The 25,311-nt window shown below is 34.1% G+C and overlaps 1 protein-coding gene and 1 pseudogene across 1 annotated transcript; both read right to left on the reverse strand.

Moving 5' to 3' along the window:
- Positions 1–4,529: 4,529 nt before the first annotated feature.
- Positions 4,530–6,842, reverse strand: LOC106394102 (cytochrome P450 81F4-like). Its single transcript, XM_048751533.1, has 2 exons — positions 5,874–6,842; positions 4,530–5,509 (listed from the first exon to the last, which is right to left on the reverse strand). The coding sequence occupies exons 1-2, from the start codon at positions 6,741–6,743 to the stop codon at positions 4,763–4,765; spliced, it is 1,617 nt and encodes a 538-aa protein (XP_048607490.1). The 5' UTR covers positions 6,744–6,842; the 3' UTR covers positions 4,530–4,762.
- A 2,920-nt stretch (positions 6,843–9,762) lies between these two features.
- LOC106391585 lies at positions 9,763–11,723 on the reverse strand (annotated as a pseudogene).
- Positions 11,724–25,311: the final 13,588 nt, after the last annotated feature.

Genomic DNA, 25,311 nt, shown 5'->3' on the forward strand with positions numbered 1-25,311 from the left:
CTAGCCAAATGATTGAGATCATGTGCCCATTTGTGAGACTTCACCTTTTGTGTGTGTGTGTGAATCAATGTGAGAGCTGATTGAAGGGACTTGTTGGTAAAGAGTATTGCAACTTGAGTAGAGAAAAAAAAAGAGTATGGATAGGCCTAGAGAAGCTAGAGTATAATAAGGAGAATGCTCATGCTATTTGCTATGTTTCTTTAGGATGTTAAGTTGAGTGCTAGGAAGTGTTACTTTTGGCTATGAGTTCCCACCTTCAAACTTCTCTCTCTTATGAGTTCTTACAAGGTCACTTGAGGACAAGTAAGATACAAGTTTGGGGGAGTTGATATCTTCTCAATTCGCATTGTTTTAACCATTCATTCTTGCACATGTTGATCATTTAGGATAGCATTTAGATATGTTTAGGTTGCATTGCATTACATATGTCCTTATTAGGTGATGGAGATTTCAAATGGTGACTTTGGAGCATCTAGAGTTGATTTGGAAGCAAAATTGGTGATTCTCGAAGAAGAGACGCAGAGGTTAAGTGTCCCAGCGGCCTCGTGACGTCCCAGCGGCCTTTTGGCCCATCGAGAAGCCGCTGCAAGCGCTGGAGAAACGGAGATAAAGTATGGCAGCGGCCTTGTGCAGCGGTGTCCTGGAGCCGCTCGAGACGCTCGAGAGATGAAGACTCGAGAAATGGAGAGAAGTATGGGAGCGACCTAACGCAGCGGTGAACCGAAGCCGCTGGAAAAATAGCTCATCCCCTGCCGCATTTGTACTTGTCGCAGCGGTGTGATGCAAGGAAGTGAAGAAGCCGCTGCGAGTGCCCCAGCGGCTAGGTGGAGCGGTTTGTGTGGCCGCTGCGAGTCAAGAAAGTCAACATATTTCGTGTTTGACCAGATAATTACCAATTTGTGTTTTGGTTAACCCAGGTTTGTTGGGTTAAACCAGGTTCGACTTTAAGCTACTATAAAGGTCCTTCAGACCTAATTGTAGGATCTTATCTTGTTTTCTATCTAATCACAAAAGAACTTTTAGGTGAAAGATCCGATCTTGATCATTTCTCTCTTGGGATTGCTTGATTATCTTGATCACTAATCATGATTAGCACCAAATCATCTTTGATTCTTGGGCTCATCAGGGAGAGTAGTGAGTAGTCATCTTTGGATTCATGGGTTAGGGAAATTAAGGGTGATTAAGCTAGATCTAGGGTGTTTAGGTATAGATCAATCTTATTCCTTGCTAGTAGAGGGCTTTTAATGCAACTTTAGAGTTGGCCTCTCTAAAGTTGAGCTCTAGGCATTTCATACCCGGAAGGTGTTTGATGAAATGCCTGAACCAACTCTCCTAAGCTTTTAACATCCTTTACCAAAGGGATTTGTTGTTAAAGGTGTTAAGATGGCTAGTAGACTTGAGATTAATGATTACTTAGATAACATTCAACCAAAGGAATTTGATGCTCGAGTTATCTAGGTAAATGAGCATTCATCTAGGGATAGAGTTTGCTTAGGATTGTGTCTAGGCCTAAGGTAGATATAGATTGGTTAAAAGTTGACACCTTTAGGTTGAATCTTGATCACCCAAGATCAATTCTCATAGCCCATGAGTTTTCCCTTCTTATAAGAAAGAAAGTTTTGTCCTTTATTGCATTTTAGGTAGTAATCTAGTTTCAAATCATCTCAAAAACTGGTAGCACTTAGATTAAGCATGATCTTACATTCTTTTTGCATCATAATCACTTAGAACTGGTTTGACACCCTATATATTACAACATTTCATTAGGGGTCTTGAAACCCCTATCATCAGGCTGGAAAGCTATCTAAATTGTTAAAAGGAGAGAAAATTGATAAACAACTTTGCGGTTTTTATTTTATGATCTAAAGTTAGGATCGGAAAACAACAATACATTTTTTAACGAGGAAACAATAGCACTCACATGCACATTTACGTAGATACATGCCTGATTGTCTGATATTTTTCATCAAGGAAACAATGGCACTCATTGACTCTTCTATTGCACGTGTACATCAGTCCATGCACAAGTTGACAACTAAAATTGCGATTTTGTAAATGTCATCAGAAAATGGTCACAATGTTCCTAACCGATTTGTGGTTAAGAATTTGGTCAGAATATGTCATGTTTTCTTGTAGTGCTATTTCCAATTATTTTGCTTTTGTTGTTATTTTCTTAATTAGCATACAGTTTTTTTTTTCAAAGGCTTAGTTGCCATACAATGTTGAGTTATATATCGAGCTTTTGAACGAATTAATATCTGATTCTTCTTGTCCAACGGATCCGATAAAATTCTAAGAATACTCAATATCCTTATCCACACCTGACCAGGACATGTGTGCACCAGTACTTAATTTTAAATATAACCCATAGATTTCGAATCTATTATATGATTTTTTATAGAACAAGATATTGCAAGGTAATTAAATAGTAATTTGCCAGGCCCCGTACTAGTCCTTTTTTTTTTTTTTTTGGAGAAAGTGCAGTAGTCATTATTAATCATTCATCGCTTAGGAAAAGAGCCAAAACCATGCGAATTATGTCAGGACATAATTATCGCCGAAACTTAAGTGAAGTTCTTAAAAAAAGAAATGGTGAGGATCCCGCAAAACCACTAAAATGGTCCCAAAAATCATGAAATAAGGACCGACTTTAGAGTGTTTTTTGCAGTTTTCGCGAACTCCACTAACACATAGCGGTATGCGATTGATTCTTTTTTTAATTATCTTTTTCAGACAAAAAAAAATTCTAAAAAACCAGCCTACCGGTTTCAGCAATAAAGATGGGCTTACATATAACTTTTATACTATATATTTTCGAATACTTTATTGGATTAGGTAGCAAAAAAAGGGAAAGAAGAATACATTTTTGGATTATATCACCAAACCGACATACAAGCTATAATTTGCAGATCACACGTCAAATTAATAGAATGTAGTTTTCTTATTTAATCTTTTGTCAAAAAACTGTATATATATAACTTGAAAAAAGTAACATATCTTCTTAACATACATACATATATACTAAGAAATTTTTTCATTCTTTTACCGGTCTATGTTGAATGTTTATTTTGTATGGTCAAGTTCATTTTAGTTTGTTCGAAATAAGCTCAAAAACCAATCTAAAAACATGGTAATATATATATATATATGTGAAATGAGACAGGGTAAAAGGAAAAAAATGCTAGGGTTTTCAATTTATTCGCATTACACATATAGTTTTGGTTACAGAGAAGCACCGAAGTGTACCTACACACTTTATTCGCATAATAGTTTTTTTATATACAAGATTTTACAAGGTAATTAAAATAGTAACTAGGTGTTTTCCTGCACTAAGTGCAGTAAGTAACTTTTTAAACTTAACTTATATTTAAAAATAAATTTTATTAAATATTATAGATTTTACTATTTTTTTACTAATATTTAATATAGATTTGATACAAATTAAATCAATTTGTATAAAACTAATAAAAATGATATAAAATTGTATAATTATCAAAAATTTAGCCTAAACAATATTTATAAAATTTGTAGATATATAAGAAACTAATGATCTTACGATTAGATATTTAAATTTTTTTAAAAATGTAGAAATTTTTGAAAGCTTTAGTATTACAAATTGTATAATTATACAAAAATAATAATATTTCGAAATTTAAAATGTTATATATGAATATATTTATTTTATAGATAATGTATGAGTTATTACCATATTTTAACAAAGTTTACCAAAAAGAAATATCAATATTAAATGTAATATATGAATTATTACCATATTCTAATAAGTTTGCCAAAATATAAATCAACATTAAATGAAATTATCCATGTCATATTTTTCCGGAAGTCATGTCATCAATTTCAGTAGCCATGTCATATTTGTTTTGTGAAATTAACTGTAGAAAGGACATATGGCAAAATCACTTCGCAAATATAGTCTAGGGGATGTCATATTTGTTTGTGAAATTGATTGTAGAAAAGACATGTGGCAAAATCACTTCGCAAATATAGTCTAGTGAATTTTCCAGGCACAGCAATAGTCATTATTAATCATTCATCACTTAGACCATTTTCAGCCCACTCATATTTTTATCTCTATATTTTCTTCTAAAATAGAAAAACTCTATTATAGAGATGAAAATTCTCCAATGTAATAGAGTGCCTCTATTTATAGGAGAAAATATAGAAATATGTTATTTTCACCTCTAATTATAGAGACAAAATTTCTATATTTTACTTTAAAATAGAAAAACTCCATTATAAAAATATATATTATAGCATTTTTATCTCTATAACAGACATCCCTATTTTAAAGTAAATTATAGAACTGTACATAGGAGATTCCAATGCTCTTAGGAAAAGAGCCAAAACCATGCAAAACTGTATTGCATATAACTTTTACACTATATCTTTTCGAATACTTTATTGAATTGGTTAGAAAAAAAAAAGAAGAATACATTATCGGATTATATCACTTAGTACCAAACCGACATACAAGCTATAATTTGCAGATCACACGTCGAATTAATAGAATGTAGTTTTCAATTTAATTTTTTGTCAAAAAACTTTATATATATTTGAAAATAAATAACATATCTTCTTAACATACATACATATATACTAAAGAAAAAAGTTCATTCTTTTACCGGTATATGTTGAATCTTTCTTTCTTGTATGCTCAAGTTCATTTTTAGTTTGTTCCAAATAAGCTCAAAAACCAATCTAAAAACATGGTAATATTTATGTAAAAGGAAAAATGCTAGGGTTTTCAATTTATTCGCATTACACATATAGTTTTAGTTGCAGAGAAGCACCGAAGTGTAACTACACAATTTATTCGCATAATAGTTTTTTTTTCAATAGAAACAAACTGAAGCAGAACTAAACTTTTTGACTCGGTAAGAAGCTTATTCATAACGGGTCGAAGCTGACACATGGCTCGTAACGGCACCACCTTACGCATTGCCATCTCTGGACCCTCGGTCATATCAATCTTTTTGCCATTGACTCTTCCCCAATCAAAGCATTGAATCAAAGATCCTAACGCCAACGTCACAATCTTGTTCGCTAATCCTGCGCCTGGACACATTCTCCGTCCACTTCCAAAGGTTATCAGCATACGGACATCGTCCTTTTCTCCTTCTCCTCCACCGTTAAACCTATCTGGATTAAACCTCTCTGGTTCCGTCCACAGTTCTGGATCCCTGTGTATACTCCACGCGTTCACCATGACCATCGTCTCACGAGGCACGTCGTAGCCTCCGATCTTGATGTCCTCTACTGTTAATCTTGGCACAAGAAGCGGCGCTGCTGGATATAGCCTGAGTGTCTCTGACACTACGTTTTGGAGGTAAGGCAGGTTTGGAATGTCTGTTTCCTCGATCAAGCGGTCTTGTCCGATTTTCTCGTCAATCTCTAGTTTCAACTTTTCCAACAACTTTGGATGATTCAACAAACTCGCCATCGCCCACTCTATTGTCACGGCCGATGTTTCTGATGCGGCAAACATGATACCCTGTTTTGCAGACTATTATTAGCTCATTTGTTATATATATTAATGTCGTAATATATATACTAGTGCTCATGAAAAGATATATATATATATATATATTTATATTATAAAATAAATAAATCGTAATAATTAGTCAATATATATATTAATATTATTTAGTTCAGTGGCTATATTTCAACAAAAAATAAGTCGATATTTTAATTTCATCTATTTACAAATTTCTCGTTTTCTAATTTATATACATATATATATATATATAATAAATAAATTTGTTAAAAGTAATAATACGATGCTTCGTTATATGTGTGCATATATATGTGTGTGTTAATGTTGTCGTTGTGACAAAATGACTGTGTTTGGTTGTTACCAGCATTAGGCCTTTGATGATGACCTCACTGTAATACTCTGGGTCTTGTTGTTGCAAAGAGAGCAAGTGATTAACCATTGTGTTACCGTATTTATTTCCTCTACACTCATCAAGCAGACGCTGCAAGATCGCATCCATGGCTTCTCCTACAGCTTTCACTTTCTTCTCAAAACTCCTTCCGAATATTTTCAAGAATGGCAAGTATTCACCAGGGTGCCTCGCGCCACTAGTACTGGTAATATAAGCAATGAGTTTCTTGAACGTATCTGCTTCTGCTTTGTCACTAGCATCTTCTCCGTAATAGATCTTCCCCGTAACCATCCTCACGATGTTGTTGAACGTTAGATCGTAAAACAAGGACTCGACCTCGACCTCTTTGCTGATGAGTGCGTCACGTGAGAGTCTCGTGAGCATGCGGTGGATTTCCTCTTTGCGGATGTGGAGAAAGTTTGCGAGACGTTTTGAGGAGACGATTTCGAGGGAGCATATTTTGCGGAGGTTACGCCAGTGGTCACCGTAAGGTGTGGTCGCAATGGTTGTGTAGTTGTAAGCGATGTATTTGGAAGTCAGGAAACGAGGGCGGTTCGATACAACTACGTCGTTACCCGTGAAGCATTCTCTTGCGAGTGCGGAGGAAGAGATGACAACCGCACGGCGGGTACCTAATCGGAGGTAGAAGATTGAGCCGTGTGTTTTGGCGAGTCCATGGAAGATACGGTGGACGGGAGGTTTAATGAGGCGGTGGTGGCCGATAATGGGGAGAGAGTGAGGCGGAGAGGGAGGGAGGTTGAAACGCTGCGTTCTATAGCTGAAGATGAATTTGTAAGCAATGACAAGAAGAGCTAAAGGGAGAATCACATAGTAAAACATCTTTGTCACGTTATTTTTTTTTTGGTGATGTCGCCTTTCTAATGATATGGTAATCTTATGTAAGAGGAATGAGTTTTGGGGTTAAAGGAGGATCTATATATAAGAGGAATGAGTTTTGGGGTTGAAGGAGGATCTGGAAAGCACAGAGAAGAAAAGGTATGAGCATATCAACGGCTGCACGTGCATGAATTTCTCAATAAATAATAAAAATATTGATAATTATTTATATAATTATATTTTACTTTATTCCCTAATCCTTCACTAAAAAACATGTGTTATAGAGTTTCTCACGTTTTTTAGATATACTTGTTTTGCCTGCATCTAGTGGCATAATAATTCTACAAATATTTATAAATTGATGTATTATCAGTTCAAAGACTATTATGAATCTTTGATAAGTTAGTTCTTTGTGTCCGAGATATTTAATAATAAATTGAACATCATACTCTTTATATATAAGAAAACATTTATCAAATAGATAAAATTTTTATCACATAAAATAATTTTACAAACACTTATACATCTAAATATTTAATAATAAATTAAATATTAAATTCTTTATATATGTTAAAAGTTCATCATAGCAGAAATAATTTTTATTGCAAAACTAAATTTGAAAACACTCATCTAGCAAACCAGCATGTGTAATGCGAATCAAACCCCAAAAAAAAAAATATATCTGCTAAATCTATATAATAAGCGAAACGAAAATAAATTTACTTAAAAATGAACATATTTTTCAATATATTATTTCTAAAAGAATATAATTTTATCTATGTTTATATATATGCGCTTTAGTTTTTGTGTAACGCGAATATATGTAAAGTTAGGTTTAATATGATGATAAAGTATGTCTATCATGTGTAAGTACGTTTTATCAAAAGAGTGATTTAGGTTTCATGTTATTCATAAATCTATTTTTTCAATAACTATATATATAGAGATTTATCGGTCTATGTTGAATCTTTATTTTGTATGGTGAAGTTCATTTTAGTTTGTTCGAAATAAGCTCAAAAACCAATCTAAAAACATGGTAATATGTATATGTGAAATGAGACAGGGTAAAAGGAAAAAATGCTAGGGTTTTCAATTTATTCGCATTACACATATAGTTTTGGTTACAGAGAAGCACCGAAGTGTACCTACACACTTTATTCGCATAATAGTTTTTTTATATACAAGATTTTGCATGGTAATTAAAATAGTAACTAGGTGTTTTCCTGCGCATAAGTAACTTTTTAAACTTAAATTATATTTAAAAATAAATTTTATTAAATATTATAGATTTTACTATTTTTTTACTAATATTTAATATAGATTTGATATATATTAAATCAATTTGCATAAAACTAATAAAAATGATATAAAATTGTATAATTATCAAAAATTTAGCCAAAACAATATTTATAAAATTTGTAGATATATAAGAAACTAATGATCTTACGATTAGATATTTAAATTTTAAAAAAATTGTAGAAATTTTTGAAAGGTTTAGTAATACAAATTTTATAATTATACAAAGATAATAATATTTCGAAATTTAAAATGTAATATATGAATATATTTATTTTATAGATAATGTATGAGTTATTACCATATTTTAAAAAGTTTACCAAAAAGAAATATCAATATTAAATGTAATATATGAATTATTACCATATTCTAATAAGTTTGCCAAAATATAAATCAACATTAAATGAAATTATCCATGTCATATTTTTCCGGAAGTCATGTCATCAATTTCATTAGCCATGTAATATTTTTTTTGTGAAATTGATTGTAGAAAAGACATTTGGCAAAATCACTTCGCAAATATAGTCTAGGGGATGTCATATTTGTTTTGTGAAATTGATTGTAGAAAGGGCATGTGGCAAAATCACTTCGCAAATATAGTCTAGGGGATTTCCCAAGCGCAGCAGTAGTCGTTATTAATCATTCATCACTTAGACCATTTTCAACCCACCCATATTTTTATCTCTATATTTTCTTCTAAAATAGAAAAACTCTATTATAGAGATGAAAATTTTTCAATGTAATAGAGTGCATCTATTTATAAGAGAAAATATAGAAATATTTTATTTTCACCTCTAATTATAGAGGTAAAAAATAATTTTTTTCTATATTTTACTTTAAAATAGAAGAACTCTATTATAAAAACATATATTATTGCATTTTTACCTCTATAATAGAGATTCTTATTTTAAATGAAATTATAGAAGTACATCGGATATTCCAATGCTCTTAGGAAAAGAGCCAAAACCATGCAAAACTGTATTGCATATAAGAGCACCTCTATTAGTGAACCCCATGAAAAGGGTTCACAAAGTATTTTTTTATTATATTTTTTTCTGTTTGATTTTTGTTTTTTTAAAAAAAAAAAAATTAATCGGACCAATCGCGGGCCGCCACGTGCCGTGGGGCTCGCGCTACAGTGATAAACTCGGTTTACTAGGAAGAGGTGGAGAGAGACATGTTCATCACTATTCATTATTTTAATTTTTTTTTTTTTTGGAATCTGTGTGAACCCCCGTGAATTCACTAATGGGGCGGTCTAACTTTTACACTATATCTTTTCGAATACTTTATTGAATTGGTTAGAAAAAAGAAAGAAAGAAGAATACATTATTGGATTATATCGCTTAGTACCAAACCGACATACAAGCTATAATTCGCAGATCACACGTCGAATTAATAGAATGTAGTTTTCAATTTAATTTTTTGTCAAAAAACTTTATATATATTTGAAAATAAATAACATATCTTTTTAACATACATACATATATACTAAAGAAAAAAGTTCATTCTTATACCGGTATATGTTGAATCTTTCTTTCTTGTATGCTCAAGCTCATTTTTAGTTTGTTCGAAATAAGCTCAAAAACCAATCTAAAAACATGGTAATATATATGTGAAATGAGACAGGGTAGAAGGAAAAATATGCTAGGGTTTTCAATTTATTGGCATTACAAATATAGTACAGAGAAGCACCGAAGTGTATCTACACACTTTATTGGCATAATAGTTTTTTTTTTCTCAATAGAAACACACTAGCAAAACTAAACTTTTGACTCGGTAAGAAGCTTATTCATAACGGGTCGAAGCTGACACATGGTTCGTAACGGCACCACCTTACGCATTGCCATCTCTGGACCCTCAGTCATATCAATCTTTTTGCCATTGACTCTTCCCCAATCAAAGCATTGAATCAAAGATCCTAACGCCAACGTCACAATCTTGTTCGCTAATCCTGCGGCGGGACACATTCTCCGTCCACTTCCAAAGGTTATCAGCATACGGACATCGTCCTTTTCTCCTTCTCCTCCACCGTTAAACCTATCTGGATTAAACCTCTCTGGTTCCGTCCACAGTTCTGGATCTCTGTGTATACTCCACGCGTTCACCATGACCATCGTCTCACGAGGCACGTCGTAGCCTCCGATCTTGATGTCCTCTACTGTTAATCTTGGCACAAGAAGCGGCGTTGCTGGATATAGCCTGAGTGTCTCCGACACTACGTTTTGGAGGTAAGGCAGGTTTGGAATGTCTGTTTCCTCGATCAAGCGGTCTTGTCCGATTTTCTCGTCAATCTCTAGTTTCAACTTTTCCAACAACTCTGGATGATTCAACAAACTCGCCATCGCCCACTCTATTTTCACGGCCGATGTTTCTGATGCGGCAAACATGATACCCTGTTTTGCAGACTATTATTAGCTCATTTGTTATATATATATTAATGTCGTAATATATATATACTAGTGCTCATGAAAAGATATATATATATATATTTATATTATAAAATAAATAAATCGTAATAATTAGTCAATATATTAATATTATTTAGTTCAGTGGCTATATTTCAACAAAAAATAAGTTGATATTTTAATTTCATCTATTTACAAATTTCTCGTTTTCTAATTTATATACATATATATATATATATAATAAATAAATTTGTTAAAAGTAATAATACGATGCTTCGTTATATGTGTGCATATATATGTGTGTTAATGTTGTCGTTGTGACAAAATGACTGTGTTTGGTTGTTACCAGCATTAGGCCTTTGATGATGACCTCACTGTAATACTCTGGGTCTTGTTGTTGCAAAGAGAGCAAGTGATTAACCATTGTGTTACCGTCTTTATTTCCTCTACACTCATCAAGCAGACGCTGCAAGATCGCATCCATGGCTTCTCCTACAGCTTTCACTTTCTTCTCAAAACTCCTTCCGAATATTTTCAAGAATGGCAAGTATTCACCAGGGTGCCTCGCGCCACTAGTACTGGTAATATAAGCAATGAGTTTCTTGAACGTATCTGCTTCTGCTTTGTCACTAGCATCTTCTCCGTAATAGATCTTCCCCGTAACCATCCTCACGATGTTGTTGAACGTTAGATCGTAAAACAAGGACTCGACCTCGACCTCTTTGCTGATGAGTGCGTCACGTGAGAGTCTCGTGAGCATGCGGTGGATTTCCTCTTTGCGGATGTGGAGAAAGTTTGCGAGACGTTTTGAGGAGACGATTTCGAGGGAGCATATTTTGCGGAGGTTACGCCAGTGGTCACCGTAAGGTGTGGTCGCAATGGTTGTGTAGTTGTAAGCGAGGGCGGTTCGATACAACTACGTCGTTATGACCCGTGAAGCATTCTCTTGCGAGTGCGGAGGAAGAGATGACAACCGCACGGCGGGTACCTAGTCGGAGGTAGAAGATTGGGCCGTGTGTTTTGGCGAGTCCATGGAAGAGACGGTGGACGGGAGGTTTAATGAGGCGGTGGTGGCCGATAATGGGGAGAGAGTGAGGCGGAGAGGGAGGGAGGTTGAAACGCTGCGTTCTATAGCTGAAGATGAATTTGTAAGCAATGACAAGAAGAGCTAAAGGGAGAATCACATAGTAAAACATCTTTGTCATGTTATTTTTTTTTTGGTGAGGTCGCCTTTTTAATGATATGGTAATCTTATGTAAGAGGAATGAGTTTTGGGGTTGATGGAGGTTCTATATATAAGAGGAATGAGTTTTGGGGTTGAAGGAGGATCTGGAAAGCACAGAGAAGAAAAGGTATGAGCATATCAACGGCTGCACGTGCATGAATTTCTCAATAAATAATAAAAATATTGATAATTATTTATATAATTATATTTTACTTTATTCCCTAATCCTTCACTAAAAAACATGTGTTATAGAGTTTCTCACGTTTTTTAGATATACTTGTTTTGCCTGCATCTAGTGGCATAATAATTCTACAAATATTTATAAATTGATGTATTATCAGTTCAAAGACTATTATGAATCTTTGATAAGTAAGTTCTTATGTGTCCGAAATATTTAATAATAAATTGAACATCATACTCTTTTTATATAAGAAAACATTTATCACAATAGATAAACTTTTTATCACATAAAATAATTTTACAAATACTTATACATCTAAATATTTAATAATAAATTAAATATTAAATTCTTTATATATGTTAAAAATTCATCATAGCAGAAATAATTTTTATTGCAAAACTAAATTTGAAAACACTCATCTAGCAAACCAGCATGTGTAATGCGAATCAAACCCCAAAATAAAAAAAATATCTACTAGCGAAACGAAAATAAATTTACTTAAAAATGAACATATTTTCAATATATTATTTTTAAAAGAATATATTTTTATGTATGTTTATATATATTTGCTTTAGTTTTTGTGTAACGCGAATATATGTAAAGTTAGGTTTAATATGATGATAAAGTATGTCTATCATGTGTAAGTACGTTTTATCAAAAGAGTGATTTAGGTTTCATGTTATTCATAAATCTATTTTTTCAATAACTATATATATAGAGATTTATCTTTCTTTTCTACATGGCTTATATTAGGAATTGTGCTAGAATTTTTCTATCCAATATAATTCAAATAATATATAAAAGACTACACATACAGACATACTGCATTATCATGCACTAGTTGAGTACTCTACTGACACAGAAGTATAATAATTGCACTTTAAAAATGTGTTTATTCAATCGCGCGGATCAATTTTTTATGAACATTTTTTTTATAAAAACATAAGTTAGCTTGGGCTGAGGATGTGGACATTTTAGTCTGAGAAATATTTTTTTTCATTCATACAATTACAAACAGCGTATTATATAAACGTGTCATAATTATTTTCTCTAATCGATGTATTAAATAGACTTTTTATTGTTATCAGGTTGCTAGGATTATGTTTTATTTAGGGCAGCACTAGTTTGACTGAGTGTACACCAGATTTTTTTCTTAAATAACAATTTAGATGTTCAAGCAAAAATGAAAACAACTTCTTAAAAGTTCTCACCATGACGCTGAATATACAAGAAACCATAAAGTATTTTTGCTTAATAAGTAATAACAAAGTTTGTCGACATTAAAAACGTAATAGTAATAAACGCCAATTATCAACTAAAGTAAAGTATGGAGTGTATTTAATTTTTTTTAAAGATTGTATATTGTATTTAATTGGAATTTTGAATAATTTGTATTAAACTAATAAATTATATATCAATCAAACATGTTTAAAACAACAATAATGAATGGTATTGAACTATATTTTGACAACTTTGTTCACTCGTCTTTTAATCACACGACAAATTATTCAAACAATAAACTATTTAAAATTAGGTGAATGCTATTTTGTCGCGCTGGAATAAAAATATCGCATCTCTTTGCCAAAAATGCGAAGTCATCATTTAAAATTGAAGCAATTATTATCGTTGGATCGATATTTTTAAGAAAAATTTTCTATGATAATATTTTTTAGTTTATTTTTACAAAAAAGTATTTAAAGAGAAAAATGACTAAAATAAATTTTATTTAAATGTAATATATATATCTAAAACCCTAAAGTTAACTAATATTTTTTGGTTATTTTTTCTTTGAAAACTTTTTTGTGACAAAAATTTGAAAATATCCGTTTGAGAGAATTGCAATGTTTTTTAAAAAATTATATAAATGATATGAGAATATGGCCCTAGGCCATCTACATTAACTCTATTGAGTTTCTAGTGAATAAAGTTAAATATTTTAAAATATAGTTATGAAAGAAATACAAGTGTACAAAAATATTTTAAACAATTGTTTGAAGGGATAATTGGTGAAATAACCAAAAGAAAAAACAAAATTAGATTTCTAGAGAGAAGATAGAGAGATATAGGAAGAGAGAGAATGGAGTTTGGTTAATTTCGTTTTTTCTTGTTAGTTATAGGGTGCAATTTCCCATGTTTGAATTTGATTGAGTCTAAGAAAAAAAAGAGATTGTTTTTTTTATTTTTCATTTCTATTTTTTAATAATATAATTTGAGGGATCTTATTGATCCAAATGTCTTTGAGAATTAGCACTCACAAAGTATTTAAAAGGAGTTTTCATGTTACAAATTAACGTAAAGTAAAACTAATAATAAATTTTAAAATAAATATATCTAAACAATAATAATCTGCCTAAAATACAAGCCATATTATATATATAAAGTATTTTTGTTGAGAGAGACTACTTTTCTCTTCTTTCTTTCTTTCTTTCTTTTGTCTTTTTCTCTCATTTTTTCTTGTTTTATTATCATAATAGAACGAGTTAATTGAATTACCATACAATGTTTAGTGTTTGTAGAGCACTATTCATGGATGATATCTAATGGTCTGGTTCCCGCATGGAGTCTCTCGCTACTCTTTCATCACTTGGCTAGCTATTAAGAATAGGCTATCTACAGGGAATCGTATGAGGCAATGAGGGATGATTCAAGGTTGTGAACTATTCGGAGAAAGGGATGAGACGAGAGACCATTTGTATTCTGCTTATCCCTACTCCTACACGTTATGGGAAGCTCCTGCCTGTAAATTTGTGGGCTCTTGCATCCATCCGGATTGGCAGTGGAAAATTCAGTGTTTACAAAGAATGGGCACTAAAGGAGTAGATTTTTTCTTAGCTCGACTCCTATTTCAAACGCTCATTTACCACAGTTGGCGAGAATGAAACACTAGGCGCCATCAACAACCTAGAAACACAACAGATCAGATGAGGAGACTCACTGACAAGGCTATGAAGAACATGATATATTCACTCAAATACAGGCCAGAGACAAGCTAGGAGGAATGCTTAGGGGATGGTTTGAAATCATACTTTGATCTCGATATATTTTCTTTAAACTACAGCTTGAGATACCACATATAGTTTAGCTTCTAAATAGGTTCTTCTTTTGTAAATAACATTCTTTTGCTTAGATCAATAAATTTTAAATTTCATCAAAAAATAAAAAAAAATTGAGAAAGTAAACGAAAATCACAGTTAACTATAATCAATTATCAATGAAGTTCTAAAATATTATTTGAATTATTTTTTAGTCTAAGTTCACATGTTAAAAGTGCTTAAGGCCGTTAATACCATTAACAAATAATTAAATTTACTAATATATAATTAATCATAAATCAAATAGAATATCCATTGACTTTTATAATTAACATTATCTAAAACTATTTTGGGGAAATTACATGTTTACCAATTTCATGCTACTACTTTTCATTTTTACCACCACTAAAGGGACATTTTAAAAAATATTTTCTTCATTGAGCGGCAAAAGACTCTTATGCTCATGTTCTTTATATATATAATAAATAAATATTTAAATAAATAAAAATTTTAAAAAATAAAAATAAGTTTTTTATTTTTTTCTGAATTATACTATTTCGAAATTCAAACTCAAAACCCTAAAACTCAACTTAAAACCCTAAACCATCAATCCTAAACCCTATTTTTTTCAAATACGAACCCTAAACCTTGAACCATCAATTCTAAACCCGAGTTTTTTTTGAAATAAACCCTAAACCCTGAAACATCAACTCTAAACCCTAAACTCCGAAACATCAACTCTAAACCCTAAACACTAAACCTTCAACTCTAAACCTAAAACATCAACTCTAAACCCTAAACCCTAAACTTCAACTCTAAACCCTAAATCCTAAACTTCAACTCTAAACCCTAAATCCTAAACTTCAACTCTAAACCCTAAACCACCAACACTAAACCCTAAACTATTAACACTAAACCCTAAACCCTAAAAAGTAAACTCTAAACCCTAAACACTAAACCTTCAACTCTAAACCCTAAAACATCAACTCTAAACCCTAAAGCCTAAGCTTCAACTCTAAACCCTAAACCATCAACACTAAACCCTAAACTATCAACACTAAACCCTAAACCCTAAAAAGTAAACTCTAAACCCTAAACCCAAAAAATTAACTCTAAACCCTAAAACATCAACTCTAAACCCTAAAACCTAAACCTTCAACTTTAAACCCTAAACCCTAAACCCTAAAACCCTAGAGTTGATGTTTTAGGGTTTAGATTTGAAGATTTAGGGTTTTGGGTTTACGTTTAGAGTTTAAAGTTGATGTTTTAGGGTTTAGATTTGAAGGTTTAGGGTTTGAATTTTAGAAAAATATAAGGTTTAGGGTTTAGGGTTTACGTTTGGGGTTTAGGGTTTACGTTTAGGGTTTAGAGTTGATGTTTTAGGGTTTTGATTTGAAGGTTTAGGGTTTAGAGTTGATGTTTCAGAGTTTAGGGTTAAGAGTTGATGTTTCATGGTTTAGGGTTTAGAGTTCATGGTTTAGGGTTTAAAGTTGATGTTTTATGTTTAGATTTAGGGTTTAGGGTTTACGTTTAGAGTTTAGAGTTGATGTTTTAGGGTTTAGATTTGAAGTTTTAGGGTTTAGGGTTTAGAATTGATGTTTTAAGTTTAGATTAGTTAACCATATGTTTTTTTTTTGTCAAAAATAATTAAAAGGTTATAAATGTCTTTTACCCTTCATTAAAGATGAGGGTAAAAGTGGTTAGTGTAAACTTGAAAAGTGATACTCTGAAAATGGAATTTTTGGTAATTTTCCAACTATTTTTTAACCACATAAGCTTTATTAACTAAATCGTAAAAGGTAAATACAGAAATTGAATCAACCATACAATGGGAATGTCATAATAACAAATAAATTATCTTGTTGAACAGCATATTTAGCCAGTGCATCTGCAGCTTGGTTCTTCTCTCTATTCACATGGTCCAACAAACTATTATATCGTGATATCCAAAAATAATTAAATTTCCATCTCTGTAGAATTAAGTAATCCCACAAAATTAGAGATGTATTTATTCGGTGTGCGCTATATAGTAGTATATCTTAAAATATTTAAAATAATTGATTTACTTATTTATGTCATCAAATTGTATTTTTTTATTATATATCCAAAATTAAGTGTTTCTCATGATCCCTACTCTACAAAAGACTAAAGGTCCTTACTGAACTTTACCAAACTATACAACAAGACTTCGGCCTTACAAAACCTCATAGCATGATTATCCGGAGTTCTTAGTGAGTTTTTTAGTGTGTGGAACCCCACAAAACCCTTAAGGATCGGTTACAAAAACTACTAATTAAGAATCGATTTTAGTGAGTTTCTTACACTGTTCGCGGACCCCACTGACACGTGGCGGTCGGCGATTGATTTGTTTTTTAATTTTTTTTTAAACTAAGAAGGGATAATCATGGCCTCAGTAGCGAGGATTGACTGTGGCAGATATATTACTATACGAGTGAAAAGAAAATACATAAATATATCATAGAATGATCGTAAAATTAGTAAATAAATCATTAAAATCTCCAAAAAGTTAATTCACCGACCGTCATTCAGGTATTTTACGAACCTAGTGAGCATGTCCAATAGTGGGAGTGGACAAAACGTTACAGTATCATTGTCTTAACCTTTCACCGAGAAAAATGTCCCAACCTCCATTCAAATTTCCAAATAAGTAATAAGGAAAGAAAATAGTTAAATTTAACATAACGTGGCTGTAAACGACGAAATTTATTACCATTCTATTAGGATCATCTAATCCCCACTATCCAGCACTTAGCTATGTAAAGCGTCAATATTTTAATGTTCAAAGAAAAGTCTTTAAGATTTTAAATTATTCTCGAAAATCTTTAAATTATGCTATTACCTACCTAACCTAACAACATAATCACGGATCACAAGCACACAAGGTAGCAAGGTCACTTGGCCCATTGAGATTTGTAATTTCTGTAGCAGTGAAAGCCTGAAAAACTTGCGGAATAAGAGATTCGTTTTCGATTTTTCCCCTGTATGGTTCGTGAAGCTTTCATGAATTAAGCAAAATTTCCACAGTTATATAATATATTCAAAGATATTTTAATCTTCTGAAATTTTGATTTTTGGGGCCTGTATCATACATGTATCGTCTATGGACTATGGGAAACAAAGATGCTGAGTCAATAACTATCAGTGTTATGCGGGACCAAAGATACCAATAATATATTGTGAGAAATGGTCTATGGCTTCGATCTCTAGTTGCATGAAACTACTGCAACGTAACTCTGAAGCCTTTCCTCTTTTTGATGCCTACTCGTTCCCGTGTGTCTATAGTTTCGTCAGATATTTATTTTCTATATTTTAATCTCTGTTTTCTTCTATTATTGAATGAATGACATGTGTCAAAAAATTGTAACACATCTACTTAATAATTATCCACAATAATATTTCCCTTGACAACTGGATGTACTATAATATTTCCACAATAGTAATTATACAGTAATATATATGACAATGCAAGTGTCGCAAATGATTTTTAGTTTATAGTTTATAATGCCATGATTAACCGGACTCTCGGGATGGAGTTCTTAGCCGAAGCTAAAAACCCCACCTTAAGAGCCTCATTAATCATGGTCTAATGCCCCAAATTTACATGAATACTGGATTTTCAATCTTGTTGCAAAAATAAAGAATACTGGATTTTCATCATTTTTGTCTGTGTATCGAGGCCCTCGTTAAAACGATATATGACAAGAAAGACGAAAGTGATAGAAACCGCTGGATTAAGTTTGAAAGAAAAGGAATCTTGAGCCACAAGTTAGAGACCTAATCTCATCGAGTTAGAAATACTAATATTTTTAGGAATTGTCTAGATACTAGGTTAAGATCCGCATCATGCACGGAATGAGATTATGTATACAAATAATCTTTACGTATTATTATTTATTTTGTGCTCATTTACGTATTATGTATATAATTAAATTAGAGTAATCACATAAATCAAAACAATATTTCTTGTTTATTTATAATATTTGTTGGTAAATAAGTCAAAACAATCATTTTATTTATCTTATATCATATAATTAAATTTCAATGATTTGACATAGATATATAGTATATTTTAATATAAATATTTATTATTGAACTTTCTATTCTTATGATTTTATTAAAATTTTTCTGTTCTCTATAAAAAAAAATTTAAACCATTAGTCACATAATTTTCAATGTAATTTTTTTTCAATGCAAATTTCCAAATTGAAATATTAAGGTCTCAATATTTTTCAATAAAATTTTTAAAATTAACATATTTATGTATTTTTATATGGTATATAGTTTAATTTAAACTATATTAAATATATATATATATATATATATAATTAATATGAATATATATTAAATGAGAATTCATATTTATATGATTTTATGATCATTTGTAACTTGTTATAACAAAAAATATTAAATCATTTATCACAAAATTTTCAGTGCGAGACTTTTAACACTTTATAAGTACTTTATAGTCGTTTTAAAAAATTCAAAATATAACATATACGAAAAAATATAATTTTTTATTATATGGTTAATATGATTGTGTAATTTCTTTTAAATAATATAAAATTAAACAAAAGAGAAGGAGGATACAAAAATTGTTATCAAATCGTTACTATTCATAATCATTAATTATCATATATATATATATATCAATCATATTAGGTAATTTCGTAGTTTTTATTTAAGGAAATAATGAATAATATTATTTTGTACACTACTAATCATTTTAATAGTTAATTCAATAAAAAATATAATTTATGTTTACATGGACTAACATTTTTTTATTGATGATTTTAAGAATCACCCTGGTGAAGATACGTGACTACCAAAAAATGTTGTAATGCTTTTCAATTAATATAAGGGATATTATCTATTAGGATTAGAAAGTTGTTAGTTGTTATATACTCCTTCCGTTTTTTATATAAGTCGTTTTAGAAAAATTTTTATATTCCAAATTATATGACGTTTTGAGTTTTTTTATGTAAAATTTATTAACAGTTAATGTTATATGACCAATGATAATATACCTTCTATTTTATTATTGATTGATTTGTGGTTAAGTAAATAATTAATGATGTTTTTGTTTAAAAAATATAAAAAATTAATAATTTTTTAATCTATGTGCACAATTCTAAAACGACTTATATTAATAAACAGAAAGAGTATATAAAGAGATTCAAGAGTGTTACATAACTTTTGAGTTTTATGAGTTTGAGAGCTTAACGTTCGGAGAGAGTTTACTTAAAAAATTAGTAAGAGAGTTAAGACTTCTTAATTGAGTTTGTGCAATTGTGATCGTGATCGTGAGACCTGATTTCAATAGAAACTCACACCTGACGATTTCTTGAAGTAAATGGTGGAGGGATAGATAGGTAGGAGTTTAAGAAAAAAAAAATAAACCATATGGGGGTGGTAGGTAGACTTTGAGGAAGCCGGGTTCGGCGTAATTTCATAACACTAAATCTAGTAATGTGTGATCACGTGAATATAGAATTGTTATTTTTTTTGATTAAAAACGTGAATATAGAATTATGCTTTGGGTTTCGTTTGAAAATCCAAAAGAGAGATTATCTGTGAATTCAGTTTAACGTTAAGACATGTCTAACCCCTGGTTGACTTTTTCTCTCGCTTCCCCTCTGGACCCAACGGCTCCGGCCGGCAATCTTAGCCGTCCTCCTCTCCTCCCCGACCCCCCTGATCCCGCCAACTTCCCTCCCCTTCCTTCCTCTCGCTCTTCCCCCCCAAAACCCTTTGTCCGTCCTTCTTCTACTGTTTCAGTGCCCACTGCAGGTACTGTTCCTCCTTCTTCCTCAACTCAAAATACTATTCCGGATTTGGAGACTCATACTACCTGTCCTGCTCCAACACCCCTCCCTATTTCTTTTACTACTCAGCTTCTTGCTGCTTACTCATCATCCATCTTTCCCCTACCAGACCAAAACCCTAGATCTGACCAAAAACTTAGATCTTCTTCCACCGACACAAACTCTGCTCCACAAATCTCCTCCTCCTTTCCAAACTTTGGCATTCTCCCTGCTCCTATCACCCCTCCCCTTGCAAGTGTCCCACCTATTGCCCCCCTTCCTCACCCCTCGCCATCAAACACCCCTCCAATCCCTCAATCCTCTACTTCCTGGGCTTCTAAAGCCAAGGCCAACACTGACAGAACACTAAAAAGGCTGTCTCCTCAAACATTCTCTCCAGAAGGTGTCCCTAGAGTCATCATTCCGGATGAGGTATATCGTAGAGGAGCTGAACTCCATAGGGACTTTGTTGTCTGCAGATTCTTTGGGAGAGTTCCTGCATATAGCCTCATACAAAATGTTCTAAACTATATGTGGGGGAAAGGCAAACACCTAGAAATCCACATGGTCCCCACGAAGAATTCAGTGCTTGTGAGAATCCCAAATGACTTTATCAGAGAAAAAGTTCTTCTGAAAAGGCTCTGGTATGTCGATACTGCGATGTTCCATGTATCAACAAGATCGGAATTCCCAGATGGCTTCACCCCTTCACTCAACAAAATTCAACTATGGGCTCACCTCAAGGGTGTCCCGTTTGATCTCATCTATACTGAAGGTCTGAGTCACATTGCGGGTCAAATTGGGGATCCAAAGGAAACAGACGACTGGACCTTAAGCTTAACTAGCATAAGTGTTGCCCATGTCAAAGTTGAGATAGACACTACCATCCCTCTACCTAAGATCGTGGAGGTGGGAAGATCGGATGGTACCTTTGTAAACGTTGAAATTGAATACCCTTGGGTTCCACCAATTTGTGCCCATTGTAAGGAGATTGGTCATATCCAGAGAAACTGTCTCCTTCTTCCACCTCCTGCCCCGCCCTCTACTAAAGAACCCCCTGCCCATACCAAAAATCCTTCATCTGCTGGCCTACCTGTCTGTTACTCTTGCAAGACAGCTGGCCATCTCATGAAAAACTGTCCCAAAGGCCCCAGGGGACCAAATGACTGGATCCCTGTAAACCACAGAAAAAAACCACGAGAAAATACTCCCACCCAAACTCCAAATTCAGAAAATACTCCTCCATCTGCCCCCTCCCCTCCTCCTCCTGACCTCACTACTACCACCACAAACCTTTCTCCTCCCTCTTCAGCTCATACCCCTCCAAAAGACCCTCTCCCAATCCAATTCTCCCCGACTAAAGCCCCATCCATGATCATGGAGATTGACACTGACCCCCTCCCATCTGATAATGATGAGATCATAATTATTGATGACACTGGTCCCTATGTTTTGGGACTGGCAGCGGTTTTCAAAGATCGCCCAATTACCTCTGTCTCAACCAAATTTGGCTCTCTACCTCCCTCGCCTTGTATTACCTCTCTAAACCCCTTCGCCCCACTACTAACCAGCCCATCTTCATCTGACCAACCTTCCTCCTCGTCCAAAACCAGAGTTTCTTTCCCCCCTGAAACCTTGACTCCCCCATTACCAATATCCTCTTCTCCTGTCCAAATCATCACCCCTCCTTCAACCACCAAACCTCTTGTTGTCCAAAACTCCTCTTCTTCAACTCCAGTTACCACTGTCTCTCCTTCTTCCAAGGAGGAACCCCATCTTTAATAATGAATCCCAACCTATTTTTTTGGAATGTCCGCGGACTTAATGAGCAGGACAAGCACCGCCCTTTTGTGCGATGGCTCTCTGTACATAAGCCATTAATTGGTGCTATTTTGGAGTCACATATAAAAGAGCCCAATCTAAATTCTCTTCTACTTCGAGTCTGCCCAGACTGGAGTTTTGTCTCAAACCATGACACTGATGCGGATGGTAGAATCATTATCATCTGGAAGCACCCTGCAACAGTCCAAATGATGCACCAGACTAGACAGTCTATTACCTGCTCTGTTACAATCCCCTCCCTCCCTGCTATCATGTTCACTGCAGTCTATGCTGCCAACACCCGAGAAGAAAGATGTACGCTATGGGACGATCTCCATGAGGTCCAAAGCACCCTCTTCTTGGAAAACCGAAACTGGATAATAGGAGGTGATTTCAATCAAATTACTCACCATGAAGAGCACTCCTCTGCTGCTGTTGATCATCTGACCACAGATATGATAGAGATGAAAGATCATCTTCTCTCTTTGGGCGTCTCGGATCTCCGTTTTCAAGGCTCTAGTCATACTTGGACAAATAAAACCCCGACGATGCCCATCACTAAGAAGCTTGATCGTGCTTTGGTCAATGATCTTTGGATCAAGTCTTTTCCTGACAGCATAGCCACCTTCCTCCCTCATGAGTTCTCCGACCATACACCCTGCCTCCTCACCCTCTCATGTCCCCTTCCCACACCCGGAACCCGACCTTTCAAATTCTTCAACTTTCTCACTACCCACCCTTCCTTCCTTCGTATTGTTGAGATCGCATGGATCCAGAATGGAAGTAGAGCAACTGATCTCTCACATTTGGGGTTTAAGCTGAAAAAATTAAAGAGAGAAATCAAAACACTAAACAGAGAGAGTTTTTCGGATATTCAAAAGAGAGTTTTAGAAACTAACGAGTTGCTTAAAGTTGTGCAGGTACATTCACTGGACAGCCCATCTACTGAGACATTTCAGACTGAAAAGGAAATGATGTCCAAGTGGACCTTCCTCAGGGGTATAGAAAAGGCTTTCTTTAAGCAAAAATCGCGTATCAACTGGTTGAGGCTTGGTGATCAGAATACTATATTCTTTATGAGGGTGGCTGCAGGCAGAAAATCCTATAACGCAATCCGAGGACTCATACTCCCGAGTGGTGTCCTCATTACTGATTGCACGGAGTTGTGCGAGATTGCTTTGGAGCACTTCAGTGCCATACTAGCTCCAGTGTCATTACCTCCTCTTGTCTCCTCCTACCAATGGTTCTTAGATCTCCATAACTTCCGCTGCTCACCCAGCCACTCCCGGACACTCTCTTCAATTCCGACAGATGAAGAGATCACACGAACCATTTTGAAACTTAACCCAAACAAGTCCCCAGGGCCAGATGGCTTCACCTCCGCTTTCTTTAAAGCTTCATGGCCGGTGGTGGGAGAGGAAACAGTCTCTGCAATCAAAAAATTCTTCACCATTGCTTTCCTACCATCCTCAACAAACTCCACCATACTCACTCTCGTTCCAAAGAAACCGGGAGCTTCTACTATCTCAGATTACAGACCAATAAGCTGCTGCAACACAACCTACAAAACCATTTCGAAAATGTTGGTCAAGAGACTAAAAGTTATTCTTCCTGAAGTTATTCTACCAAATCAGACAGCTTTTGTCCAAGGAAGATTACTAATTGAGAATACAGTCTTAGCCTCAGAGATAGTGCAAGGATACCACAAACTAGGAGGCCCTAAGAGGGTAACTATCAAGGTCGACATCGCAAAAGCGTTTGACACGATTAGATGGGAATTCATTTTCCAATGCCTTAGAAGCCTATCAGTCCCTCAGATATTTCTCTCTTGGTTACATGCCTGTGTCTGTACTACTTCTTTCTCTCTAGGTTTCAATGGCTCATCCTACGGGTTTTTTAAAGGAAGGAGGGGACTGAGGCAGGGTGATCCACTATCTCCCTATCTCTTTGTCCTAGCGATGAACTCTCTCTCTATCACACTCAACAAAGCTGTTAGGGAAGGGAAATTCAACTACCACTCAAAGTGTCAAAGGGCAGAGTTAACGCACCTATGTTTTGCTGATGACCTTCTGATCTTCTGCGAGGGGACACCACAATCGGTTCAAGCTATCCTAGACATCCTCCAAGACTTCGAACAAAGGTCTGGCCTAGCTGTAAGCATCACAAAAACTTCTCTCTTTGCTGCAGTATCAAACCACACGAGTTAGACCAGATTAAAGGAGCAACATGACTAACGGAAGGCACTCTTCCGGTAAGATACCTGGGAGTCCCTCTGTGTACAAAGAAGCTGACGATGACAAATTGTGCACCACTGCTGCAATCGATCAAGTCGAAACTCTTGGCTTGGACAACTCGTGCTTTATCTTTTGGGGGTCGGCTACAACTCTTAGCTACTGTTATTGCTGGCATAACAAATTTCTGGTCATGCTCTTTCATCCTCCCGAAGGGCTGCCTCGCCGAAATTGATTCAATCTGTGCCAAGTTTCTGTGGAAGGGCAAAACAAAGGGTCCTTACTCAGCAAAAGTGTCATGGTCATCAGTCTCCACCCCAAAGAAAGAAGGAGGATTAGGTCTCAAAAACTTGCACTTGTGGAATCTGGCATCTGTACTAAAGCTGATCTGGATATTATTCTTCAAGCAGGAATCGATCTGGTCCAACTGGTTCACAAGAGAAGTGTTAAACGGTGATCTCAACAATTTTTGGGTCATAAATACAAAGCAGAAAAATTCATGGCAAGCAAATCAACTTATTCTACAAAGAGAGCATGTCTACAACTGGATCAAAA

Source organism: Brassica napus, chromosome C3 (assembly GCF_020379485.1).
Source record: "Brassica napus cultivar Da-Ae chromosome C3, Da-Ae, whole genome shotgun sequence".
NCBI lineage: Eukaryota > Viridiplantae > Streptophyta > Magnoliopsida > Brassicales > Brassicaceae > Brassica > Brassica napus.